The sequence below is a fragment of the Garra rufa genome, chromosome 1, assembly GCF_049309525.1.
Source record: "Garra rufa chromosome 1, GarRuf1.0, whole genome shotgun sequence".
NCBI classification, from domain to species: domain Eukaryota; kingdom Metazoa; phylum Chordata; class Actinopteri; order Cypriniformes; family Cyprinidae; genus Garra; species Garra rufa.
In genome coordinates, this window is record NC_133361.1 from 28050779 (window position 1) to 28078673 (window position 27895).

The window sequence follows — 27895 nt, forward strand, 5'->3', positions numbered from 1 at the left end:
CCAAACCATTAAGCATTAAAGCCCGGGAGGTAACCGCAGGTCTTGCTGAGCAAAAGTGCAGGCCCAGTCGCTGACTCACTCTTGTTACTCTTGGAGCTTGGAGCATGACGTTTGAGGCCCTATACAGACGGCAAGCTCTGAGTGTGCAGGACAGCTCCTGCTGTTCCAGACAGACATCAGTCACACCATTGTTCTATCTCTCCTTCCTTATCAGTTTGTATCCTCAACAGACGCTTTCTTTTATTAGAACTGCTCTCCTTAACAACATGCATAACTTACTCCATCCCCCCGCCGTCAAAAGAGTAATCTACAAAAAAACTGTGGCTGGAGGCAAATGTGCTCCACTTTATGACGAATAGGTACTGTGTGTGTGTGTGTGTGTGTGTGTGTGTGTGTGTGTGTGTGTGTGTGTGTGTGTGTGTGAAGAGCTTTGGTGATAATGTGCACGCCAGTTTGTTAATGATGCTGGATTAGGAGTTACAATAACAAGGAAGTAGATCATTTGACTAACATATTTTTTTTGGTCTCAACGAATTTCTTCATGAAAGTCCACTGCATGTGGGCTGATTTTGTCTAAACATTAATAGCTGACAGTTGAGCGTTATGTTTCCATGAAGCATGCATACTCACGTGGCATGATGCCCTGGTCTGCGAGCTGCTCGCGTGTGCGCCTCTGCTGGAGTCTCAACTGAAGCACTGTGGAGGGAGCACAAACAGAAAAATTTAACTTCGGTGAGTCCTGAGTAAAAGGATAGTTCACCCAAAAATGTAAAAATGTTTCTGACCCTGCATAGACAGCAACACAACTGACACGTATAATGCCTAGAAAGGTAGTAAGGACATCATTGAAATAGTCCATGTGACATCAGTGGTTCACCTTAAATTTTATGAAGCTACAAGAATACTTGTTGAATGAAGAAATTGTTGAATAAAGTCATTATTTTTGTTTTCTTTGTGCACAAACAATTTTCTCGTAGCTTCATTAAATCTCGGTTGAACCACTATGTCACATGGACTATTTTAATGATGTCCTTACCCTGTTTTTAAAGCTTGAGTTGTGTTGCTGTCTATGCAGGGTCAGAAAGCTCTCGGATTTCCTCAAAAATATCTTACTTTGCATTCCGAAAATGAATTGAACAAAGGACTTACGGGTTTGAATCGACATGAGGGTGAGTAAATAATGACAGAAGTGTCATTTTTGGGTGAACTATCCCTTTAACTTAAGCCATAAAAACATACAATTTAAGTTGCTAGTTGCCAAGATTTCTTATTTTCATTTAGTTTAACTTGATGTACTTGAATAGCTAAGACTGAAATTGAATAAAAAAAATTACTAAAAAAGACATTTTAAAACAGCAGTGCTACACATGAAAAATCAGACAAAATTCATTTTCAATTCAACGTCTAATGTCAAAGTTAATTTGATGTCCAATAATGCGTCAAGTGAACATTGATATTTCGTTTTTTTTTTAGGTTGTGTAACCAAAATCCAACGTTAAGTAAATGTTAAATTGACGTCAAATACTGAGGTCAACCCCATTTTCATTCTCAACCAAAACGCAACATTTGTTCGACGTCGGGGTCCAACATCAACATGAAGTTATATTGACGTCCAGTGCCTGCTGGGTAGTTTTCACCATATACACTGGAGGACTACCATAATAATAACAACAAACAAATAAATAGAATTGTTTCCCCCTCCAAAGGCCAAATCTTAGTGTGTGGTATTGAGTTATTTATTTTCAAAGCATTATATTACTTCAACACCCTTGTATTAAATGTGAAAAATCAAAACTCAAAAAACAAAAAAACAAAAAGGTATACATAATTTGAATACACTGTAAAAAAATACTGTGATTTTAACTGTAAAAGACTGTAAAAATGCTACAGTAAAAACCTATTAACTGGTAAACGGGAAGTTCCCCTACTAAATACAGTGAAAAACTGTATTGGACATGTAATTTTATGGTAGTATACAGTTTTTGGAAATGGAAAAAGAATGTACAATTTACAGTGAATACCATAAATTGACATTCCCAGAATTACATTTCACATTTCATGTTTTTTCTTTCTAGTTTTTTTCTTATCAGTTGTGGGAATTAGGGTTGTATATTACATCTAATGATGTTAAATTAATGTTCATTGCATAATTTCAGTTACGATTATGGTGCTTAGTGTTTGTGCGAATGACACTGCACTCTGTAAAAACTTGCGTGTGATGAGCTTTGGATCATCATGTGACTCATCACCACATCCTTCTGGTCTTTATCAGTGCATTACAAAGCTACAAAACAGATTTCAGTACTTCAATAGGTTGGTATATTAACATTAAATCAGTTAATGAAATTATGGTAATTTAAATGTACATTTAAGTTAAATCCGTAAAAACAAAAAATGTCACTACTGTATTTTTTTACGGTAAAATTCTGGCAACCACAGCTGCTAGTTTTTTTTTTTTACTGTAGATTTAAAGGGGTAGTTGAAAAAATAAAAAATTGATGTTTATCTGCTTACCATAAAGGCATCCAAGAAGTAAGTGACTTTGTTTCTTCAGTAGAACACAAACAAAGATTTTTAACTCAAACCATTGCAGTCTGTCCGTCATATAATGGAAGTCAATGGGACCCACAGATCTGAGAGTCAAAAAAAACATACACAGACAAAACCAAATTAAACCCTGCGACATTGAGGTATTAACATGCGAAACAAGTGGTCTGTGCAAGAAAATGAACAGAATTTATATCATTTTTTACATCTGATCCACTGCAATGTCCAACTGTCCTGAGTGTGTTCACAACAGCCTGCACGTGACGTGTCAGGATAGTTGGACATTGTGATGGACCAGAGGTAAAACTGATAAAAGTACTGTTTAGTTTCTTGCACAGAACGATTGTTTAGTGCATTAAGACCTCAATGTATCGTCACGAGCCGCAGGGTTTAAATTGGTTTTGTCTGTGTATGTTTTTTTGACTCTCAAAGCCATGGGGTCCCATTAACTGCCATTATATGACTGACAGACTGCAACGGTTTGAGTTAAAAATCTTCATTTGTGTTCTACTGAAGAAACAAAGTCACCTACATCTTGGATGCCCTGGGGGTAAGCAGATAATCAGTTAAATTTTTGTTTGAACTATCCCTTTAACAGACTTCTTACTACAGTGCAGTTATTATTGGTAGTATTGCTTAGTTTTGGTGTTTATGGTAATAAATCATTTTAGAACTTAACATTTAACAATATATTCATCATCCAAAATGTATCGGGGTTGAAGGTCAACCCAAGATGTGTACTTAAGTCTTAAGCAGCATCTCAACAGTTTTGACCTCAAAGGCAAACATACAACAGAACACTGTTTATAAGAGAAATCAACAACAGAACGGCGTCCAAAGCACAAAATAATAAACACTACAAAGATCCTATCAGCTTCTCGAGGTGATGTCATCTCAAGTCTTGGCTTTGGATTTGCTGCCCATAAAAAGCGAGATGCAACGTGCTACGCTTTGGATGAGGAGGCACTGGTGCGTTACCAACCAAGAACATCAAAAACGACAAGCGGGAAGGTGAAACGCAGGCTGTCACGCACAGCCTACGACATACACCCTGAATGCTAACTAGACGGCTTGGTTTATACATTTCAAAACACACAAGCGTAGGCATGTCCGTTCAGGAGAATAACACCACTCCTCTGCAAAACATTTAAAGAGGAGGATGGCAGTTGATCGTGACAAATGGGACAGCAGAGCGTGGAACATGCCCAGCAGACCCCCGCTTTCACTCGCCGGAACGCAAAAGCCAATCTGATTGGCTGCAGAATGAGGCCTAGCACACCAGTTCTGCTGAAGTCCCGAGAGAGCGACCACTCTGTCTGACTCACCCCTGCTAAAATAAACCCAGCCGTTGTGAGAACAAGGCCTGGGAAACAAGAGTTTGGAAATGGCATTGGGTGGGGGGGGTTACGTTGAAGACGTACATTCTGTATCACAGCTGAATAAAGAGTGGACAAACTGAAGGAGGGAACCGAGTGCCTCTTCTAAACCCCGAGTCCCCCCTCCTCCTTCAACAGCTTGGAACACTCCGTCCCGAATCGTGTTTTCCATTATTATCTGCGGCAGGAGGTTTCAATATTAAAGTGGTTATCCATTACAAATCAAGATCTGTGCCACCACAAAGCGGCTTTTTCAAAACAATGTGCCGAATGAAGCTTGATGGAAGAGTAATACCATAATCATCTTCACGTCAGTCCGCCGGTACAAGACATGCCTGCAGTCATCCCAGTGTTTGTTGAGCTGATGTCATTCCTGATGAACCCTCACTGACCTTTATGTGGCTCCGGGCCTCTCTCTTGAACTGTACAATAAACAAAAGGCAGCTTACATCCTTGTATGTCTTACTTCTCTAAAACCCTCTCAAGATCCAGTTGAAATCCAAAACAAAGCCTGAAGTTGCTGTCACATTCATCACTGTTGGAGGGCGAAATCAAGTCATTTCAATAGGAATCAATGCAGAGCGAAACATCCAAAGTTTCCTCACAGACATTTCGCAAAGGGTTCAAGTTAGTCAAACTCGTCACGCTTGATTTTAAAGTGACTTCTGTGTGAGCTGTGCTTTACACTGACAACACACAATGGACCTTTTCTGCCCTCGAAATTTAGCTAATTCAACCGCACCTTAACGCCAACCAGACACTATCGTAAATTAAATGAATGGGCTGTGTTATGGCTACCAAGCCTGTTAATGTTGACTAAACTGAAGCACTCTGACATTGACCTGGACTGTGCTGACAATACTGTTGCAAAAAAATATTACAGACTGTATCTTCATGGGCGCTTGCAGAGCACTGCAGAGACTGTTGGCTCGGGTTTGAGAGCTGATAAATGAATATACCATTTGGTTTACGGTTCACTGATGGGAACCATCTCAATGGCCAATAACTCACTTGAAACTCTGACAAGTGAAGCCATATATTAATAACAGTGAAGGCTGCGGAGATATCATCGTGCACTTGAAAGTCTTATTGTTGAGAAACCTGTGAAGAGGTGTTACTCCCTTAAGGCATTAAAAGCAGATAAACTTCCTGAACAGGCACGGTTAGGCAGCTAAATGATTAACTGAATCGTGAGGTAATGTTTGGGTGTGAATTTGAATGAAGACCGAGATGCTAATACAAAAAATAATAATAATAATAATGAAACTCCTGCCAACATTCATGCTCACACATCTCAACATTTATATCTACTCCAGATCTTCTCAACATGTGCTCCAGTAATAATTACCAGCTGCTATGAGCTACACTATTTTCCCAGTGTCCTTCACTCATGTTAAGCATCAGCTTCCCCATTTTAATTCACCCCGACACGGAATTTTAAGAAGATTTCAATCTGTTTGCATTTACCCCTGCAGACATTCAAGGTCTCCACTTCAAGGCAGGCCATGGAGCGGAGAGACGGATCGGAGAGCTGCCGTGTCTGGAGTCCCATGGATTGCTGTGAGAAATGAGGGCTGAGGCAAAACGGTGAGATCTGGATTGAAATCCCCCAGCGTGTTGTTCGATTTCAGAGCGTTCCGACAAGTTCCTTCACCGGTTCTGTCTCTAGACTGCTTGTGTGAGTGTTTGTGGGTGTGTAGTTCTCAGCAAGAGTCAGCGCTCTCTGCAGCTCCAGCTTCGTCACTGACTGACAGGAGAGGCGGGACTACAGAGCTACAGAGCTGCAGCTGTTAACCCTCAACAGCACTGAACACTGGGTAAATACAATAGTTCCTATTCTTAAACAATAAAGAGGAAGTCAATGCAAAAAATAGGCAAGTACAACCACAGCTTCCCACACTTCTATTATACGCTACTTCAGTTTTAGAAGTGAGTACTTGAATTTTGTACCTTTTTTCCTTTGCAAACATGTTGTCATGGAACAAAAATGACAAAAACAAGCAAGCAGCACCCCAGGGATGTCTCTGTTTGTCTCTGTCACTTAGTGTCGACATAAACTATTCATATTCAGGGTTTACAGATGAAAGTCAACATTTCGGTCTTCTCATTTATATTTCAGCAATCCGCCTTTCTAATAAAGCACTATGTGTCTCATGGGGAATTCGAGCAAAAATGCCATTAAATTTCTTATCTACATGCAGGGATGTTTTTTTCATAAGCGCTGGAGATTAATATTGCAGAGAGGGAAAGAACATATTTAAACACAGCCTATCTGAATCAGCCAAAGTGATTAAACACAATGGAACAGGAACGTCCTGGGGGAAAGCAATAGGGAACATTGTCCCGGGCCCACTGAGGTCCTGTGTGGTTTAGTTTATTAGGGATAGTGAAATGAGATTTTTGAGGAAAACATTCAGTGGAGATCAGTGGGTTAAAGGTCCAAATTGCAGTTTCAAAGAGCTCTATGCGATCCCAGCGAGGAATAAGGGACTTAAATTTGTATACTTTTTAACCACAAATGCTCGTCTTGCACTAGTCATGTAGTCATGTTGAAAAGGTCACACGTGACGTACGCGAAAGTACTGACCCAGTGTTTACAAAGTGAAAATGCAAAAAAGTGAAATGTCCTTTACCCTAAAAAAAAAAAAAAAAAAAAAAAAAAAAAGGTAAAACAACATTGGGCAATTTTGAAATTGAAGAAAATCGTTTGTAGGGCTAAACGATTAATAGAAAAGGAATCAAAAAAAATTCAGAACCCATAACTGACGTTATTTTCCCCTGTCCATTATTTTGTTTTTTCATCCCTTAAATGCATACCTTGGGTCTTTAGCGACTTGGATATGTAGTAATGATTGGCAACACATTCATGCATTTAAAGGGTTAATCCTGGTAATGCTTTCCCCTTAAAGTAGTAGTTCACTTTCAGAACAAAAATTTACAGATAATATACTCACCCCCTTGTCATCCAAGATTGTTATGTCTTTCTTCAGTTGTAAGGAAATTATGTTTTTTGAGGAAAACATTTCAGGATTTATCTCCATATAAAGGACTTCTATGGTGCCCCCGAGTTTGAGCTTTCAAAATGCAGCTTCAAATGGCTCTAAATGATCACAGCAGAGGAAAGAAAGGTCTTATCTAGCAAAACGATCAGTTATTTTCTAAAAAAAAAAAAAAAAAAAAACCTCAAATAACCTCAAATTAACCTCAAATGCTCATCTTGTCTAGCTCTCTGTGTAGAGATTAAAAAGTATATAAATTGTAAATGTTTTTTAGAAAACAACAGATTGTTTCACTAGATAAGACCCTTCTTACTCGGCTGGGATCATTTAGAGCCCTTTGAAACTGCATTTAAACTGCATTTTGGAAGCTCAAACTCGGGGGCACCATAGAAGTCCATTATATGGAAAGAAATCCTGAAATGTTTTCCTCAAAAAAAAAAAAAAAAAAAAAAAAAAAAATTCTTTACGACTGAAGAAAGAAAGACATGAACATCTTGGATGACAAGGGGGTGAGTACATTATCTGTAAATTTTTGTTCTGAAAGTGAACTACTCCTTTAAAACATAATACCATGTGTAGTCACAGACGAAGAACAAACTGTGCATGACTTTTCCAACGTGATTACGTAATGCAGGAAGTCGAAGTAGTGGTTAAAAAGTATACAAATGTGTATTCATTTCGAAAATGAACAATCGTTTTGCTAGATAAGATCCTTATTTCCTGTCTGGGATTGTGTAGCGTCCTTTGAAGCGCATTGAAACTGCATTTTGGACCTTCAACCCATTGAGGTCCACTATATGGAGAAAATCCTGGGATGTTTTCCCTCAAAAACCTTCATTTTTGGATGAGGGTGAGTAAATCATCACAAAATTTTTATTCTGAAAGTGAACTAATCCTTTAACTGGTCCTAAAGAAGCCCTATATAAAGGTTACCAAACCCAGATCGGACTTGTTCCGTAAAAAAGTGTTTACATACGATGCATTCCTATTTTCAAATACAGCTCAACAGAGTGGATCAAAACAGAAGGGTCTTGAGACATTTTTGACCCTCTTAAAAATGTTTCTTTACTTTATCGCTTATTTTGTATTTGAGATGTTTTGACTGTGTGACCCCAAAGTGAGTTATATTATTAATATTATTATTAACTTGGCACGCTATCTGAAAAATAGAACCCTTAAGGGGAAACTAAAATATAAATATAAATACATAATTAAAAACAAAATGCAAAGCAAAAGCCAAAAACGTCCATCTGCATGAGTACAGCTGCAGTGTCTGTGTTCTACAGGGAATTTGTTTAAAAATAATAAATAAATTTAGATTAGTTTGTTGTTGAATGACATTTTGACACATTGTGTCTACCCATAAAACGACATATTTTAGTAACAACTGAACTTCGATTGGATCGGTTTATAAAATGAGACAATACCAAGACTCCTATGTCAATATATTATAATGCGTGGGTCTCCAGATAACCTGTGAGAACATAGTCATAAATGTTTCAGTAGGGGAATTTGCAAACAGCGGTGACGTTAAGTTTCACTGCAGCTAGACGGGTGGGTTGAAAAGAGGAAGGATGGGTACGGTCTGTCCTCCAGCCTGAGCAGGAACAGATCATGTTGATTCAGCCCAGTGCAGCAAACCTCTACGAGTTCATAATATCTTTAGGCAGCAGCGAGCAGGAATCAATTATGACAAAAAAACAAAAAAAACAAGAAAAGAGTGTTCCTTTAACTGGTGCAGTTACTCTGATAAATGACATTCACTCAAACTCATAACTTAGTATCTCGAAGCTGATAAAAAGCAGAAATTATGCCTTGTATTAGGATTTATTGCGGGACTCTTTCAACTTTATCATCTTATGCTGAATGTTATGAGGTGGTCCGTTGCACATTATGTTCTCATGAAGTACACCTTGTACCAGGGTTGTAACCACATGAGGGTGGTGCCCCCCAAAATTCATAACTGTGGTCGATTGGTATTGTTTTTCAATGCCACCCCAACAAGATTTGCTTACATCTTTGCCTTGAACAGCATCCATCAAAGTAAAACACATTGGCCATAACCAAAATCAAAAAATCCTGGTCACACAATAAATGAATATGATCAAATACAATCAAGTAAAAAAAGACAGATGCGTTTGATGCGTTAAAATATACAGCTACCTAATAATTTAGGAAAACATTACCAAATTTGCTGGTCTGTGGTATCTAACCCAAATACTGCATCAAATATGGCAAAATATCTTGCAAGCAGCAAGAGTTGCCACATACAACAAGGACTTGACATTTGTAAGGGTCATTAAATAAACAGGGTAATTCTGAGGTTGTGTTTAATATTGAAAGGTCAAAATGAGTCATGGTTTCAAGTCTATTTCAATGCAAGAAGTCTGAGAAACTGTTGACTGACACAGAGCTAGATGAATAAAGTCTTGTATAGTGATTAGAAATACACACATGCCTGGTGGGGTCTCTGTTTACTTCCTTTCTGCACTAAATTACCCAGCAGCCCGAGGACACATTGACTTTCTCAAGGGCAAGGATGTCCGTAGGGAGTGAGACATGAACTCTTTCTGCGGTCAGATAGATGTCAACGTGTAGTTCTGAAAGGTTCACTGCCATTTCACCCACTGGACCATCTCTTAAGTGCTTTCTTATTAGGGTCCATATACTAGAAACTTTGGCCAGGATTGTAAAAGCCAGACAGAAGGAAAAGACGATAACATCAGAGTGACCAGCACTCAAAGAATTCAACATCATTTTTTAAAAATGGCCAAATGTAAATAGACAGTTCACTTGAAAATGAAAAAAAAAAAAGTGTGGTCATTTACTCACCCTCATGTCATTGCAAATCCTTTTGACTGATTTTCTTCTTTGGAGCACAAAAAGACAATTTCTGAAGAATGCCCTGTTTTCTGTTTTCTATTAAATAATAATTAAGGGGGACTTGATTGGGGATGTTGGAAACAAATTATTTGGTTTTGTGAACTGATAAATGGATTCACCAAAAGGACTTAAAAGAACGGTTTGTTCATAAATCATTCATTGCTATTTCTCTCATGAAGGCACTAGGAGGATGTTGCATAGAGCGGTTTTTATTTTACTTTTGTTTTAGCCTAAGAGATGAAGTTCTCATTCATTTAAATGTTGGCACCATGCTGCTTTTAATGATTAATAATTATATGTCTATAAGTAGTTAAAGTCTTTGGTTCTTTTAATTGTGATGATTTGACTCACATTTAACAAAAACCCACCAATTCACTATCTCAACATATTAGAATATGGTGACATGCCAATCAGCTAATTAACTCAAAACACCTGCAAAGGTTTCACCTGCAAAGCCTTCAAAATGTTTTCTCAGTTTGGTTCACTAGGCCACACAATTAAGGGGAAGACTGCTGATCTAAAAGTTGTCCACAAGACAATCATTGACATCCTTCACAAGGAGGGTAAGCCACAAACATTCATTGCCAAAGAAGCTGGCTGTTCACAGAGTGCTGTATCCAAGCATGTTAACAGAAAGTTGATTGGAAGAAAAAGATGCACAACCAACCGAGAGAACTGCAGCCTTGAGAGGCTTGTCAAGCGAAATCAATTCAAGAATTTAGGTGAACTTCACAAGGAATGGACTGAGGTTGGGGTCAAGGCATCAAGAGCCACCACACAACGACGTGTCAAGGAATTTGGCTACAGTTGTCGTATTCCTCTTGTTAAGCCACTCCTTGTTAAGGACTTGTTTAGTCCTCTTTTCAGATGAGAGCAAGTTTTGTATTTCATTTGGAAACCAAGGTCCTAGAGTCTGGAGGAAGGGTGGAGAAGCTCATTGCCCAAGTAGCTTGAAGTCCAGTGTTAAGTTTCCCCAGTCTGTGATAATTTAGGGTGTAATGTCATCTGCTGGTGCTGGTCCACTGTGTTTTTTGAAAACCAAAGTCACTGCATTTGTTTACCAAGAAATTTTAGAGCACTAAATGCTTCCTTCTGCTGACTAGCTTTTTAAAGATGCTCATTTCATTTTCCAGCAGGATTTGGCACCTGCCCACACTGCAAAAAGCACCAAAAGTTGGTTAAATGACTATGGTGTTGGTGTGCTTGACTGGCCAGCAAACTCACCAGACCTGAACCTCACAGAGAATCTACAGGAGTATTGTCAAGAGGAAAATGAGAAACAAGAGACCAAAAAAATGCAGGGGCTTCCATACCACCTCAGCAGTGCCACAGACTGATCACCTCCATGCCACGCTGAATTGAGGCAGTAATTAAAGCAAAAGAAGCCCCTACCAAGTATTGAGTACATACACAGAAAATGAACAAACTTTCCAGAAGGCCAACAATTCATAAAAAATGTTTTTTTTTAATTGGTCTTATGAAGTATTCTAATTTGTCGAGATAGTGAATTGGTGGGTTTTTGCTAAATGTGAGCCAAATCATTACAATTAAAAGAACCAAAGACTTAAACTACTTCAGTATGTGTGCATTGAATTTATTTAATACACGAGTTTCACAACTTAAGTTGAATTACTGAAATGAATGAACTTTTCCACGACATTCTAATTTATCGAGATGAACCTGTATATATAATTTTTAATAAATTTCTTCATGAAACTCAGAGACGTGGATTCGTACGACACTTCAATTACTATACGACCTTGGTGTTTGTCAAAAACAGTAGGTAATCCAGCCAGGAATTTTTACGTGGGTGGTGGGAAAAAAACGAAAGCATTCAGGATTCAGACAACAATAAAAAAAATAAAAATAAAAGACTACTTACACCATTTTCTCCCCCTGAGAAACAATTATGTCTGAATCAGGCTTAGGTTAAAATTGGGTAACTCTTCGCTATTTACACTGTTTAGAGTATCATGTTTTCAGTAGGGCTGTGCGATTAATTGAAATCGTATCGAAATCACGATGTGAACCTGCACGATTTCTAAATCGCCTTACAGCACGATTTTTTGCACGCACTCGACTGATACTTTTCCCGCAGAATGCTATTTGAACCGATCACAACACAGCGTGCCTAAACAGACAGCAAGAACATGCCAACCGTCATGCTTGAAACCAGAAATGGTCATGCTGGTTTTTCTTAGCAGAAAGCAGCTAGACTCTGCCAGTGTGGTCCGGGTTGTTGTTTTTTCAAACACACGCACGCACATACGCACACACATACTTACTTTTTGCCATAGGTCTGTTCCAAAGACATTTTGTTCTACCTTTACTAGGCACGGTTCGAAATTGTGAACGTTTTGGTCGCATATGCTCCCAAAATTTTATCTGAGTGACCTGAAATTATATTTGGGAGCATTCGTCCCACCACTCACACAGGGGCATAATTTTCACTGGGGACATGCTTTTCAAAATCCTGTTTGTGTCCTCCCATATTTCAAATGGTTTTGTTAAAATAATCTTTTTTATTGTAGAATGCACGCACAGCGCCGTTGAGAGTCTCGCACGATCGTTAAAACGAAACCAAAAGAGAAACGCGGACGCACATTCAAAAGCAATTTTAATATCCCGCGTTTAGAGAGCGACTCCTCAATGCGCGCAAATTAGGTTACATAAAATATCTAGTGTAGCTTTCGTGCTAGCAAAGATACACGGAGGCAGTATGCAACTGAACTCAGCGGTCTCGTTTTTATTGAATGCTCGTCTTAACAACACATCAGACAGCGCGTTCCCCAACTACTCTCTTTCTTAAAGGGGAACGTACCGCATAACCATGTATGTGTGTGAACGTCGGTGCTGTGTGAATTGTGTCTCTTATTCAATTGTGTGTGAGGTGCTTGTATCTACTCCTACACAGGTCCCCCCAGAATTCACCAACACCGGCAACATTAGTTTTCCTGGAGCTCGAACTTGTCTCCCTGAACGTGTAAAGCATCGTGAGCCTGCACTATGCTGAACTTCCTTGGCAGACGAACTCTCCACCCTGGAGTCCTCCGCCTTGTTGGTAGCTGGCCGCCCTCTCCTAGGGGCTGCCGCTGGAACCATTGGCTGATTAGGCTCCCCATGAGCCGGTTTAAGTCGGTCAACTGTAACTCGTTCAGGACGGCCTCCAATGTCGACCAGAAACGATTTGACTCCAGCCTCCAGAACACGAAATGGCCCATCGTATGGGGGGCGCAATGCATTCCTGTGAGCGTCACGCCGAATGAAAACAAACTCAGCTGTAGAGAGGTCCATGGGGACCCAAACTGCTGTCATGCCATGCTGAGAGGTAGGTACTGGTTTGAAAGCATTGACTCGCTCTAAAAGGGCAGGCTGGTCAGAGGGTAGGGCCCATGGCCTTGTACTGTCTGGAATGAAATCCCCTGGCACACGCAATGTCTGACCATACACCAACTCCGCTGAGGAAGTTTGCAGATCCGCTTTAGGAGCTGTCCGCAGGCCCAGCAGGACCCAAGGTAGCCGCTCCACCCATCTGTCGTCTGTCAGACTGGCCCTAAGGGCAGTCTTGAGGGAGCGATGAAAACGTTCGCAAAGGCCATTGGCCTGCGGGTGGAAAGCTGTGGTACGGTGAAGTTGCACTCCAAGCACTTGAGCGATCTCTGCCCACAACTCAGATGTAAACTGAGGGCCGCGGTCAGAAGTTATATCTGATGGAGTGCCGAAACGTGCCACCCAGGTGTCGATAAAGGCCCGTGCGACCTCTGCCATAGTCGTCGAGCTCAACGGCACTGCCTCTGGCCACCTAGTAGTTCGATCCACCATAGTCAAAAGGTGAGTAAATCCACGGGAGGGTGGCAAAGGACCCACCAGGTCAATGTTAACATGGTCAAAACGTCGTTCAGGCACCTCAAAAAGCTCCAGTGGTGCTTTGATGTGTCGTTGTACTTTCGCCCGTTGACATGCAATGCAAGCTGAAACCCAGTTCCGAACATCCTTTTTCAACCCATGCCACACAAACTTTGACGAGACCAGTTTCTGCGAAGCTTTCCGCCCGGGGTGTGATAAACTGTGGACTTTGTCAAACACTGCTCGTCTCCACTGCGTGGGAACCACTGGACGTGGGTGGCCCCTGGAGATATCACACATCAGTGTAGCTCCAGCCTCCGTAAAGCGAACATCAGCTATCTTTCAACCTGAGGTAGCTGTTCTGTATGCTTGCACCTCTGGATCAGATTGTTGGTCAGATGCTAAACAGGCAAAGTCGACACCCAAGTGCACGGCATGCACAGCGGCCCTGGAAAGGCAATCTGCCACAGCATTACGTTTTCCTTCAATGTGCCTAATGTCTGTTGTGAACTCAGATATGAAGGTCAAGTGACGTTGTTGTCGTGCTGACCAGGGCTCAGAAACTTTAGACATGGCCAGAACCAAAGGTTTGTGATCAACGAATGCTGTGAAAACTCGTCCCTCTAAAAAGAAGCGGAAGTGCCTCACTGCTAGGTACACTGCAAGCAACTCCCTGTCAAATGCACTGTACTTCTGCTCATTTGGGCGGAGCTGTCGACTGAAAAATGCAAGAGGTTGCCAAACGCCATTTACAAACTGTTCATGTACCGCACCTACAGCACAGTCTGAGGCATCAGTAGTGATAGCAATGGGGGCGTCAGGAATCGGATGAGACAGCATGGTTGCTTGTGCTAAGGCGAGTTTAGCGTCTTCGAATGATTTGGTCATCTCCTCTGACCATGTGATCTGTTTGTTCCCTTTAAGGGCCTTGTACAAAGGATGCATGAGTGCAGCTGCCCGTGGAATGAAACGGTGGTAAAAATTTACCATTCCCAAAAACTCTTGCAGTGCTTTGGTTGTGTGGGGAGCGGGAAACTCTGTAATAGCCTCAACTTTGGATGGTAAGGGAAACGCCCCTTCACTTGTAATTCAATGGCCAAGAAAGTCTATTACGGTCAAGCCAAATTTGCACTTCGCAGGGTTAATTATTAAGCCATGCTGGCTGAGGCGAATGAACAGAGATTGCAGATGGGCTAGGTGTTCTTCCATCGAGACACTAGCAACCAAGATGTCGTCCAAGTATACGAATAAAAAATCTAGGCCTCGTAGGATTGAGTCCATCATTCGCTGAAAGGTTTGTGCCGCATTTTTGAGGCCAAAGGGCATCCGCAAGAACTCAAATAGGCCAAACGGTGTTATCACAGCAGTCTTAGGGATGTCCTCGTGGTAGACTGGCACCTGATGGTATCCCCGAATTAGGTCCACTTTTGAAAAAATTGTTTTTCCAGCAAGGCGAGCGGAAAAATCCTGAATGTGTGGAACTGGGTATCGGTCTGGCGTAGTGACATCATTAAGACAATATCGATAATCCCCACAGGGGCGGCAGCCGCCATCCGCTTTGGGGACCATGTGGAGGGGTGAAGCCCAAGGACTATTAGAGCGTCGCACTATACCCAGTTTTTCCATGTTAGTGAACTCGGCCTGGGCAACTGCCAGTTTCACTGGATCAAGTCGTCGAGCCCGGGCATAAACTGGCGGCCCGGACGTAGATATGTGATGTACGACCCCATGGCTGGCCACTGTTGAGGAGAAGGTGGGCTTAGTGAGATTTGGAAATTCACCCAGCAGTCGAGTGAACTGACAGTCATCTGTTAAAGCGCTGGATAGAGTAGTCGTAGGAAAGGTGCTCTTTGAACAGGGTAAAACGTTGAAGCCTTCTGCCGTTACTAAACAGCAATTTTTCACATCAACCAACAGTCCATTGGTGCACAGGAAATCTGCTCCCAAAAGGGGCCTACTCACATCCGCTAACACAAACTCCCATGTAAAAGGTTGTCCATTGAAGCAGAGTGGTACTAGCCGTTTCCCATATGTGCGTATTTTACCTTGATTGGCTGCCTCAAGTTGTGGGCCGGCCTCGCCCAAGCGTTTGTCCACTGAAGACGCAGGCAGGACACTAACCTGTGCACCCGTATCACACAGGAAATGTCGGCCTGATAACGAGTCTGTGATGAACAGCAGGTAGGCAGTGTCGTTTGCTACTATGCTACTAACTGTAGGCATGCCGCGGGACTCACTAAACGTGCATGGGGGCCGACACTTTTTGGCCTTCATCCCGAACCGAGCGTGAAAGAAACACAGTCCTTGCTCATTTGATAGCTGCACAACGGGAGCTTGTCGTTCATTTGTGTGTCGTGTCGCCACTTTTATAACAGGGTACACAGATGTAGCCATAGACTCAGTTGTCACACATTTATGCGATGCTGCCTGGTATTCATCTGCCAACTGTGCCAGTTCTCTGTAATCAGTCACTTTAGTATTTGCCAGAGCTGTACGAACACGTTCTGGTAACTGTTGTAAAAACAACTCCTTAAACAGAAAGCAGGGCTTATGCTCACCAAGTAGTGCTAGCATGTGATCCATTAATTCGGACGGACGAGAGTCTCCGAGGCCAGGCAGGGAAAGTAAACGGCGTGCTCTTTCAGTCTCTGATAAACTGAATGTCTTTAACAAATACGCCTTCAGCGTAGAATATTTGTCACGAGCGGGGGGATTTTCCAGAATGCTGATCGCTCGCGCGGCTGTGGAGCTGCCAAGGGCTGCAACGACATAGTAATATTTTGTGTCGTCCGCGGTAATGTCACGTAATGTGAACTGAGCCTCTGCTTGAGCGAACCACACGACCGCTTGTTGCTCCCAAAACTCCGGCAGCTTCAGAGATACAGCGTTCGTCGACATCACAAATAAACGATTTGTTCTGCGTCGGGGTCACCAATGTAGCTTTCGTGCTAGCAAAGATACACGGAGGCAGTATGCAACTGAACTCAGCGGTCTCGTTTTTATTGAATGCTCGTCTTAACAACACATCAGACAGCGCGTTCCCCAACTACTCTCTTTCTTAAAGGGGAACGTACCGCATAACCATGTATGTGTGTGAACGTCGGTGCTGTGTGAATTGTGTCTCTTATTCAATTGTGTGTGAGGTGCTTGTATCTACTCCTACACTAGGCAGTTATTAGTATGTGGGCTATATTTGCACTTTGTATATTGAAAGAGTAGCCTACTATCATGTGCTTGTTAAACATCTGCAGTCAGAATCAGCCATGAAAAATCAAGATCAGTGCATTACTAAAAAGAAATTGGGACATTTTTTTGGTGCTCCTAACTTTTTTCACCTGCTAGGTGATTTTTTTCCCTGCCTTCTGTTTTAGAGACATGTTACACGTCTTTGATAAAGATCTAATTGTTTTCCTTTAAAAAATGTTTTAGAATCACACTGTAAAACATGTCTGTGTCAAAATCGTGATTAAAATCGAAATCGCAATACTGTTCAAGAAAATCGTGATAGGTTTCTTTTGTCCATATCGCACAGCCCTAGTTTTCAGGCAATAAATCAAAAGTTCTTCCGACAATAATTTATACACTTTGTTCATGAAATAGACACTGACACACTCAAACGTGTCATCGGAGAAGTGTTAATTTCAGTAAATATCAGTTTTTCAGCTTTAAAAAGGCATAATTTTTTTCATTTTGTTTTGGATTAACATTATTAATTTTAGTGCATGACTAGACAAAATACTAAAGAATTCAAACATCTACTATTTACCTGTTACCAAACATAGCATGAAAATAATGATCAGCTTATTGGTATTGTCCAGAATGTTACTTAATAGTAACTTTAAGCGGCCCAAGATATTCTACAAAAAAAAAAATCCACCTTTTGTGTTCCACAAAAGAATGAAAACCATAGAGCTTTGGAACATACAGAGGGTGTATAAAGAACAAAATAAAGATTATTTCTGAATGATCAACCGTTCCTTTGAGTTACAGCCAAACAAAAACCACAACATGACTGCAAGCCTAAGAATCCTTTATATCTGAGACTTTCTGCAATCATATTTGACGCAAAATCTATCACGTTAGTTTACCAGTGGTGCACCCGAACACGAGCCAAGAACACTTTGGAAAAGAGTTAAAGGGAGCACTTAAGACATGATTACATGTTGGCGTTCATATGCAATTCCTGTGTAATTCCCCACGTCTTACCGCAAACAAATTTCTCAACCTTCTGGCAGGCCCCATTTTCTTAGTGTCAAATCGGGGCGGTAGTTTAACGGATGAGGAGGAAATAGGAGCTTGGGAGCAGAGTTATGGCCTAAGGGCCCGAGCAAATGGGCTCACTCACCGTTCTTGCGCTCTTTAATGGGTGGAAGGCTCTGAGTGGGCTGCAGAGACAATTCCTCCAGGTCATGGGTCACCGCTTCGCTCCGTGGGCTCGGCACCAGCACCCCCATCGCGCCCGAGTCACCCTCCACTCCCAGACTCCCCTGGGGCTCCATATCTCCTCAGGGGGAGAGGCAAGGGTCTCTCCCTGGAAACTACCACTGCGACTGGCGGGAATCTCGGACTACAGTCTGCCAGAAAAACAAAAAGAAAAAACAAAAGCTTTCAAGTGTTTTGCAGCCCTTGTAAGCATTAGAAAACCCTAATGGAGCTGAAAGTTGTTGTTGTTGGGGTGTGGTGGCAAATCTAATTTAGTCGCATGTGGCTTATTGTTAATAAACTTTAACTGGGCCAGAAATGTGGCTCAAAGGTTAATGTATCCATTTGTATCACATTGCTAAAATCCAAACCACATTTTGTTGTAAACTGGTAATGAAAACACTCTTATTATTTCATACAGCTTCCTTTAATAGCTCGATCAAAATCTGACCAGCCAACCCCCCCATCTTGAACTATCCACTCCCATGCATTTAATCAAATAAGTTTGATGGTCCTCCCAGTTAACCTATAAAGAAAGCTCTTAAATCCTTATGGCTGATGTTTGAAAGTGCAAGTTGTATAAGTCTTGTTGTGGCTCCAATCCAAGACGCGTTATATGGGAGTATATCCAGGGAGCACGTCTGGCCCAGCTGTTTAATGTGTTCTTCTGACAGATGCTTTACATCTTGGTACATAGAAAGGCCACTTAGGACAACTTTGTCTGCAATATCTGCTCAATCTAATTTTGCAATGTGCTGCACTGGAAAATATATGCAACCACATTTCATGGTTCGGACATGGAGATTTATAAAGCAAACATTTGAAATGACCGCAGGGCTCCATTAAGTACAAGACATGTTGGATTCAAAACATGTCACATTGCAAAATTATGATCAACATATCAGGAATACCTGTATATACTGTATGTAGTTATGCACAGATTGATGTAGACTAGTCATGCATACTAATCACTTGGCCTTGTTAAAGGGATAGTTCACCCAAAAATGGAAATGCTGTCATTCATTACTCACTGTCATGTCGTTCCAGACACGAAATACCTTTGTTCATCTTCAGAACACAAATTAAGATATTTTTGATGAAATCCAAGAGCTTTCAGACCCTGCATAGTCAGTTGGGTGAACTATCCCTTCAAATGCCCAGAACTAAAATATATATGTTTGCCTATGTGGTCAAAGTTACATGTTTACAATTAAAAGTCTATTAAAACTAAGAAAAAATAAAGCATACTAAAATACTGCTTTAAAGAAACAGTTCTATTACTGGGATGCTGAAACGATATTTCTTATTTACTTTATTTCTAGCATTTCCAAGTCAGCAATACAAGGTTATAAAATAATGACTACCTAATGTACATTTTCTTGATTCGGTGGCTCCAAAAATTATTTGGACTCTGAAACAACAACTAAATACACAAATGAACAAATAAGTGTTGTATACTTGTCTAAAATGTACTGTATTTTGTATATGCTGTATATGCTTTTATGCTAAAAATCATAAATATTTCCTACTGCAAATTTATCAAAACTTAATTTTTGATTAATAATATGCATTACTAAGAACGTCATTTGAACAACTGTAAAGAAGATTTTCTCAATATTTAGAATTTTTTGCACCCTCAGATTCCAGATTTTCAAATAGTTGTATCTTGGCCAAATATGGTCATAACAAACCATACATTAATGGAAAGCTTATTTATCCAGCTTTCATATGATGTATAAATCTCAATTTCAAAACATATGACTGGTTTTGTGGAGCAGGGTCACAAATCATAAAGATCAATCAATAATTATGAATTTGTTCAGAAAAAGTGAAGCAAATTCGTAATGAAGCTCTGTCGTTATTTGGTTCCACATGCCATTTGGTTTGAAATTTTTTTTAAATGCAATGAAAAATCATACATATAAAAAAAAACTGTTACTGTCTTTTGGCATTAAAATAGTACTGTCAGATGCGCAGTGAAAAAGCATGGACAGTTATTTTTCTGTCTGACCTTATTAAATATGCATTTGTAGGATTTCCCTTTCAGACGCAAAATTTATAGGAGGACAGTATTAAAATGAATCACGCTACGCGATTTACTAACATTTACGCCTGTCAAATTACTGGTATTATTTAAACACCCAAAAAAAGCATGTCTTAAAGTAAGCGGTAATTTGCACTGCTCCTGGTAGATTGCGCTGGCCATTATGGAAATTATCTGGCTGCGTCTGCGTTCTTTAATGTGCGCTTTGTCAGTAAATCACACTGAGAATTTTCCCCTTCCATCTAACACTAATTTGCCCTGTTTAGTAATTCTGGCCCTAAATCTTTTGGTAAGATTATCAAATATCTCTTAACACAGTCTAAGAATCAAATTAAGATTCCGAAGTACACTTCTACTGAAATAACGGAGACAATTCAAATATGCTTCTCTTTGGAATGCTATAAAATTAACTTGAAATGTATTGTGCGTGATGTCTCCTCAGAAAGCTCAGTCTGTTCTCTTTCCAGAAGGATGAGAACTAAAAAAGCAGCATGAGAGTAGACAGACTGACTGATGGGATGTGGAGCTATACTGTAGGTATCCAGCTATGTAAATGCTCCTGTCAAAGACTAATCCTGCACTTGGCTGTTCTAGCCATCCATGCCAAGCTGAAGACAAAGTGGGGTTTGGCAAAACCACAGCATCTGCGCATTCTACCCTGACTGAGTCTGTCTGGATTGCTTCACAATAGAGTTTATAGTCTCATAAGAAGTGTGGAGGTTTGCCTATGTGTAATGTGATGGACTGGACAAAGACAACAAAAACAAAGCCTTTAAATCAACCATACGAGCCAGGGTTGGTTATGTTGTGAGAGAAGACTCTTGCTTCACTGATGTTCCAGAAAACTCCCACCACCTTCTCATGGTGGTGCTCTTCTCTCTGGAGACTTCAGCTCAGCAATGCTGAGAACATGCACAGGCGCATCCCTACGGGTCCATGCTTTTTATTCCGAAGCCACGGGTCTCACAACAGCCAATGAATGATTATGGGTTGGCGTAGACTTGGCACAAGTGTTACAAACATCCTCCGCCCACTGCACGGTTATCTAGAAAAGTCTAGTTTCTATTATAGCCACCGTAAATAAAAAGGTCTTATGACGGTATTACAGTGCTAAAGGGATGTGAGGCACTTCAGTAGTGCAGCGTACAAAAGATAACATCAGTAAAATAACATTTGCCATAGTTTTTATTACTTTTTGCCTACCTTAAAACCTTGTTATCTAGTTTTATCCATCGATTAGGGGGTGCTATAATCCTCATCTGTTAAATTTCTCAGTTAAATTGCCTGGATAAATCAAAATGCATGTTATTTGTTATTTAGTACTGACCTGAATAAGATAAAAGGTATTTACATATAGTCCACAAGAGAAAATAATAGAATTCTTAAAAATTACCCTGTTCAAAAGCTTACATACACCTGTTTTTTAATATAAATTTTGAGGGACTCATATGCAACTATTACAAAAGGTGCAAATGCTCACTGATGGTCCAGAAGGAAAAAAAAACGATGCCTTAAGAGCCGGGGTGTGTAAACTTTTGAACAAAATGAAGACGTGCACATTTTTCTTATTTTGCATAAATATATATATTTTTTCCATTTACTACTGCCCTTCAGACGCTACAGAAGATACTTACGTTTCCCAGAAGACAAAATAAGTTACATTTACCCTGAGCTTCAAATTCCAAAAGTTTTCACCCCCTTAATACATTGTGTTTCCTTCTAAATCATCAGCAAGCTTTTGAACCTGCTGTAATAGTTGCATATAAATCCCATGTATGTCAAGTGTATGTAACTTCTGAAGTAATTTTTATAAATGCAACTATTATTTTCTCTTGTGAAATATCTTGTTCAGGCCAGTGCTAATTAAAAAAAAATAACTTGCATTTTGTATGATCCCTCTTAATTTGGTAAAATAATTAACATTTTTCATATTCTGCAAGGTGTTTGTAAACTTTTGACCTAAATTGTAAATAAATAAAAATACCAAAAACAGCAATGTGGCAGTACAATACAAAGTCTCATGCAACAGTCACACAAAAACAGAACGACAAAAATCCATCGCACACAGTTTAATTCACAACTGCATTTTTAATCCTAACTGCCCTTTCAAATGATTAAATGGGTTTTGAATGAATTGTCTGTATTAAAATCATTTGTAATTCTACTTCCTTTAAAGTAACTATGATGGACAACTGCCCAAAGAAAACCAGCTTAATGTTATCAAAAAGGTCTACAACTGACAAAATGACAACCCTGCAACAATAACTTTCATTCTAATCTGTCCCTGCAGAAGATTTACCTGTCCTAACAGCAGAATGCTTTGTGCCACAGCGTTCCTTAAGAAGATCTCTAGGTCATGATGCCTCTGAAACAGAAAGGAATATGCTGTCAGTAGATGAAACAGAACAACAACAGGTTTAAATCTTCCCATTAGCAGTTTTCCATAGGTGAAAGCAGAAACATTGTACCTCATCCGGTTGCAGAACAGCATGTGAAGAAGAGGGCAAGGAAAGGGAAGGGTGGTTTGCATCTAATCAATGCAGTTGCTGTGGAAACGCTAATCTGCCTGTGCGCTGATTAATAGCTAAACAATAGGATGACAGATATTTATGGATGTGTGCCACTCCACAGAAGAGGCCATCAAGAGATATGGTAAACAAGCTTATGAGAGTCTGCACTCAAGCCTCAAACGGAACCTCCGCAAACAAGAGCATAAATATTCATTGAAGCACAAGACAAACATTCAGCTGTGCTGCTTCTCTACTGCACATCTGAAACTCTGTGATAACATACACGACTAAATTTTAAATGCAACGTCTAACTAAAAACTGTATATTTGTATGTTTGAAAATTAGGCACACTAAGTGTTATATAAAAAACAAACAAACAAAAAAACAATACTTTTTGTGAATGGATGTTGAAGACTGACACAGAAGAGAAGAAACTGTTGAATGAATTGTTATTTTTGTTTTCTTTGCACATAAAAAGTATTCTCGTAGCTTCATAATATTACGGTTGAACCACTGATGTCACAGACTATTTTATTGATGCACTTACTAACTTTCTGGGCCTTGAACATGGTAGTTGTGTTTCTGTCTATGGGTCGGAAGCTTTCAGATTTCATTAAAAAAAAATGATCTAAAAAATTTGTGTTCTGAAGATAAACGAAGATCTTACAAGTTTGGAACGACACCTCGGGTGTGCATTATTTTCTAAGAATTCTACGGCCCGTCGTCAATTATTCCTTACATAATTGGGGGCTTTACGCATGCGCGGTAAGGCGAATTTGATGTTTTCCTACGTTTCAGTGTGGATGAGAAACTTTTGGAAAACGCTTGGAAACGCTAGTGTGGACGGAGAGCGTTTTAAAATGAAAACTCCGTTTTCAAATGTATCCGCATAAATGTAAACGTAGCCTTATAAAGCAAGAAATCCCACTTATTAAACCTGACAGGGCACACCTGTGAAGTGAAAACCATTTCAGGTGACTACCTCTTGAAGCTCATCAAGAGAATGCCAAGAGTGTGCAAAGCAGTAATCAAAGCAAAAGGTGGCTACTTTGAAGAACCTAGAATATGACATTTTCAGTTGTTTCACATTTTTTTGTTATGTATATAATTCCATGTGTTAATTCATAGTTTTGATGCCTTCAGTGTGAATCTACAATTTTCATAGTCATGAAAATAAAGAAAACTTTGGTTCAAAGCTGTGTCCAAGGTGTGTCCAAACTTTTGGTCTGTACTGTATATCCTAAACTGTATGACTCTATGCTTGTTGCGTTCACAATCACTTTCTACGGAAAGCAGAGAAAGCAGATTAAGTGACTCTGTACACTGTGATCCAGACATCATGTTGGTTTTCAAGCGGTTTTAACATTTTATTTTCATATTTTTCCACATCATTTTATGATTTTAATTTTAACAAACGATTAGGGACAGGCTAAATAAGAATGCAAAATCACTCATTGACAGCAGGTGGCGCTTATGAAACAGCAGCAATACAAAATTTCCTGGTTTACAAAGCAGTGCTGCACTTCTAAATGCTACATTAATATGCATTATACAGAGGTAAGACGAAAAGAAAATACCATATAAGTTCATTCAGAAGATGAACAAAGGTCTTACAGGTTTGGAAAGGACAAGAGGGAGAGTAATTAATGACAGTATTTTCATTTTTGGGTGAACTATCCCTTTAGGTTTAACAAAAAATTATCCTAAATGTGTAGACTGTAGGACTTTATGCTTTTTGCATTTACAATCACTTTCTATGGAAAGCAGAGAAAGCAGATTAAGTGACTCTGTGAACACTGTGATCTTGTTATCTTGTGCAAATTAAAAACAACAGGTTGATGAATGTCTGAACTCTTCCAGACATACAAGCCCCGATGACTTGACTAAGCCTTGGCTGGCTTTCCTGCCTGCTCAGATTCCCTGCTCTCAATCTTTTTCAGCTGAGTTTAAAGACTTTCGGCTGTTTTCTCACTAAGGATCAGCGGTAAGCCCCTCTCAGTGACACTTCGACAATTAATCTTAGTCCAGCACAATTTCGAAACCTCAAACAGAATTACATTACGATTTTGAAGTGGGAACTCGGGCCAAACGGGGACATCACCGTACCACTGTCAGCCAAACTCAATGGTTGGCTCACTGGATTCTTAGCGTTGGGATGCATTTTCACTCCACCTAGAATAGGAAGTGAAGATGCGCATGACTGAGAACTCGGTGTAAACAACTTTACTCTCCCTGCGGAGGGAGATTGTGGCTGAACGTTAAGTAATATAAATCACACATTGTAACGGACTTAATAAAACATTGATTTCACAATTTAAAGGCTGGAAAGAATGGGACTGCCGATGGGAGTGGAAAGTTCTGTTGGTGATCTACTAACAATGCAGAAATTAAAGGACACAGACGCAACTCATTTCCATAATAACCAATGCAATCTACCAACCCTCATGTCGTTCTTAAATCCGAGAGCTTTTTGACTCTGCATAGACAGCAACACAACTGACACGTTCAAGGACCAGCAAGGTAGTAAGGACATCATTAAAACAGTCCAAAATAATGACTTTATTCAACAATTTCTTCTCTTCCCTGTCTTCACCGCATGTTCATGAGAGTACCGCGAAACATGCACGTTATTTTTGTTTTTTTTGTGCACAAAAAGTACTTTGTAACTTTGTAACATTACAATTGAACCACAGATGTCACAGACTATTTTAATGATGTTCTTACTACCTTTCTGGGCCTTGAACATGGTAGTTGTGTTTCTGTCAATGCAGGGTCGGAAGCTTTCAGATTTCATTAAAAAAAAATTATCTAAAAAATTTGTGTTCTGAAGATAAACGAAGATCTTACAAGTTTGGAACGACATGACGGTAAGTAATTAATGACAGAATTTTAATTTTTGGGTGAACTATGCCTTTAAGATGTGACTTAAATGACGTAAACCTTAGTAAGTCACAATGCATGATTCATTTAAATATTCTTTTCCCATAAATGTTGCAGTTGAAAGAGAAGCTCCAACAAATGCATACGCAGCCTCAAAAAAAAAAAAAAAAAAAACTTTGTACAAGCCTTTTTATTGCTAATTTTTCACTGTGTGTCTTTAGTAAATCCTGTCAGAATTTTTTTAACACTAACACAAGTCTGTGCTGTTAAATCTGGCCCTAGGCATCATAAACTTGACACCTTTTGTAAATGTTTCCAGAGAAAAACATAACACTCTAAACAGGCCGAATATCACACACTACCAGACATTCAAGTTATTCCGATCACAACAAAGTCTCACAGAACCATGCGGTTTGTTGCAAATGAAAACAGTATGTGTTTTCAAACCAGCTCAAAATATTTTCTGATAGAATATCTCTGGGTAAAATCAAAGCCTCAAGATTAAAAAAAAAACAAAAAAACAATACCATCTGAAATCTGTCAATTCCAATTGCCCCAAAGCTTTACACTGGTTCCTGACTTTCGGCAACTCAGATTGAGGGCACAAATTGAGTAGGTTACGGTGTTTGTAATGCTGAATGGAAAAAAATCCTAGGTGTTTCTCAATTGTGTTTATTTAAAATAGTTAACAGTTGTTCCGTAAAGTCCAAACACCGTTCCAAGTGGCGTTTGGCGGGACACGTTATGGCCTTATTACCGCATTACTACACAATGAGAACTTCTCTTCACACAAACACAGAATGACTCATCCACAGTAAAATAGAGGGGGTCAGCTGTGCTGCTAAATATAGCTGTGAGACCGGCCAGAATAAGCATCAGAAATAAAAAAGAAACCCCTCCAACGCTTTTCCATGTGTGTGCGGAGAACGCAGGCATCAGGAGTCAGCACAAAGAAAACACTGTGAGACCCGCTTGAGTGAGGAAAGGAAAGAGAAGGGGGAAAATTCCTTTACCATTCCCAAAATGATCCCACATTTTAACTTTCCCAGAAAGCCAGCTAATTCCCAAGAGGCTGTCCCTGAGCACAGCACACAGCGCACAGCGCACATGGCCTTCACCCCACCCACTTTCCCTCAAGCCATTGGCCCAGAGTTGGTCTCAACAGGGAGTCAGTAGAGAGGGATCAATAAACCAGAAATCAAAATAGCCTGCTGTCAACCACTCAGCATTTGACGGGGTTTATTCGACTGAATTGCCAAAAGATGCAAGTTGACTTAAAAGTAATGCTTATCAATAATTTAATGTGCTTAAAAAGCCAACTTTCTGATTCCCACACAACTATACAATTGTTTCTCAGAATCTACTTCCTATTTTGACAATATGATTCAACCTAATCAGTAAGACATGCAGTTACTATGTGTTTTTAATAGGTTACTGTGAAACTTGCAATTCCACAAACCTTACGCATCTTTATAGAACAGCAGATGTTTGGCTGTCTGACTCATGATAGTTTACCATTTTCATCAAGGAATAATGTGGCAAACAATTTGTTGATCATTTCTAACAATGGTCAGAGTGATGAAATAAGCAGTTTCACAGTGTTCTTTTTGGGTAAACAAACATATCAACACCAGACATCAGTGCTACAGTTCATACTAAAAAACAAACTGGAACGATGACAGCTGGGTCAATGACAAAGTGGAGCGTTCGAGATAAATAATGAGAAAAATCTTTTAAAAATCTACATGCCTACTCTGTGTATTCATGCGGTTTTGAAAACCTTTTTAAATTGAATTTTCATATTTTTCCACATAATTTTCTGATTTTAATTTCAACAAAGGATTACATTTTTTTCCCTGATTGTGCCTTTATATTAATCAAAATGTAGGAAACTGTTTATTCACAATCCAAACAGACATGCTACATGTAGCACGAGCAGTTTATGATGCAAATTAGATTGCATAATTTCAAAAAATTAAAGCAAAAACAGAACCGTCTGACCTCAGCTTTGTGTTATTATGTTACATAAAGCAAACTTGAATGTAACAAAAACAGCAGGCAGGCTAAATAAGAATGCAAATTCACTCACTGACAGCAGGTGGCGCTTATGAAACAGCAGCAATACAAATTTTCGTGGTTTACTGCTGTAAACAAAGCAGTGCAGTGCTTTTAAATGCTACATTAATATGCAGAACACAGAGGTAAGATGAAAAGAAAATACCATATAAGCTTTCTGAAGACAAGTCACTTCCTTTCAGAGATACATTCATAAAAAACCCACCCCCAATTCACTTTCTATATTTTGCGCATGGTGAACAGTGAGTTTGATCTGCCTTCTACGGTATTTTCTCCTCTTTGCATTCGTCTTTAGTGTCTCTGGCTTTTGTA

At 39.8% G+C, this 27895-nt stretch overlaps 1 protein-coding gene across 2 annotated transcripts in view; it reads right to left on the bottom strand.

Moving 5' to 3' along the window:
• The window catches only part of mrtfbb (myocardin related transcription factor Bb), a 50507-nt gene that overhangs the window by 18189 nt on the left and 4423 nt on the right, over positions 1-27895 (bottom strand). Inside the window, exons 2-4 of one of the 2 annotated variants that reach the window (XM_073838526.1) lie at positions 22417-22482; positions 17997-18225; positions 631-696 (exon numbers count right to left, since the gene is read on the bottom strand). In XM_073838526.1, coding sequence (XP_073694627.1) covers positions 631-696; positions 17997-18150 — 220 coding nt within the window. In that variant the 5' untranslated portion in view covers positions 18151-18225; positions 22417-22482. Of the gene's footprint in view, positions 1-630; positions 697-5390; positions 5601-17996; positions 18226-22416; positions 22483-27895 lie in introns of those variants that run through there. The other variant, XM_073838534.1, reaches the window with a different exon arrangement.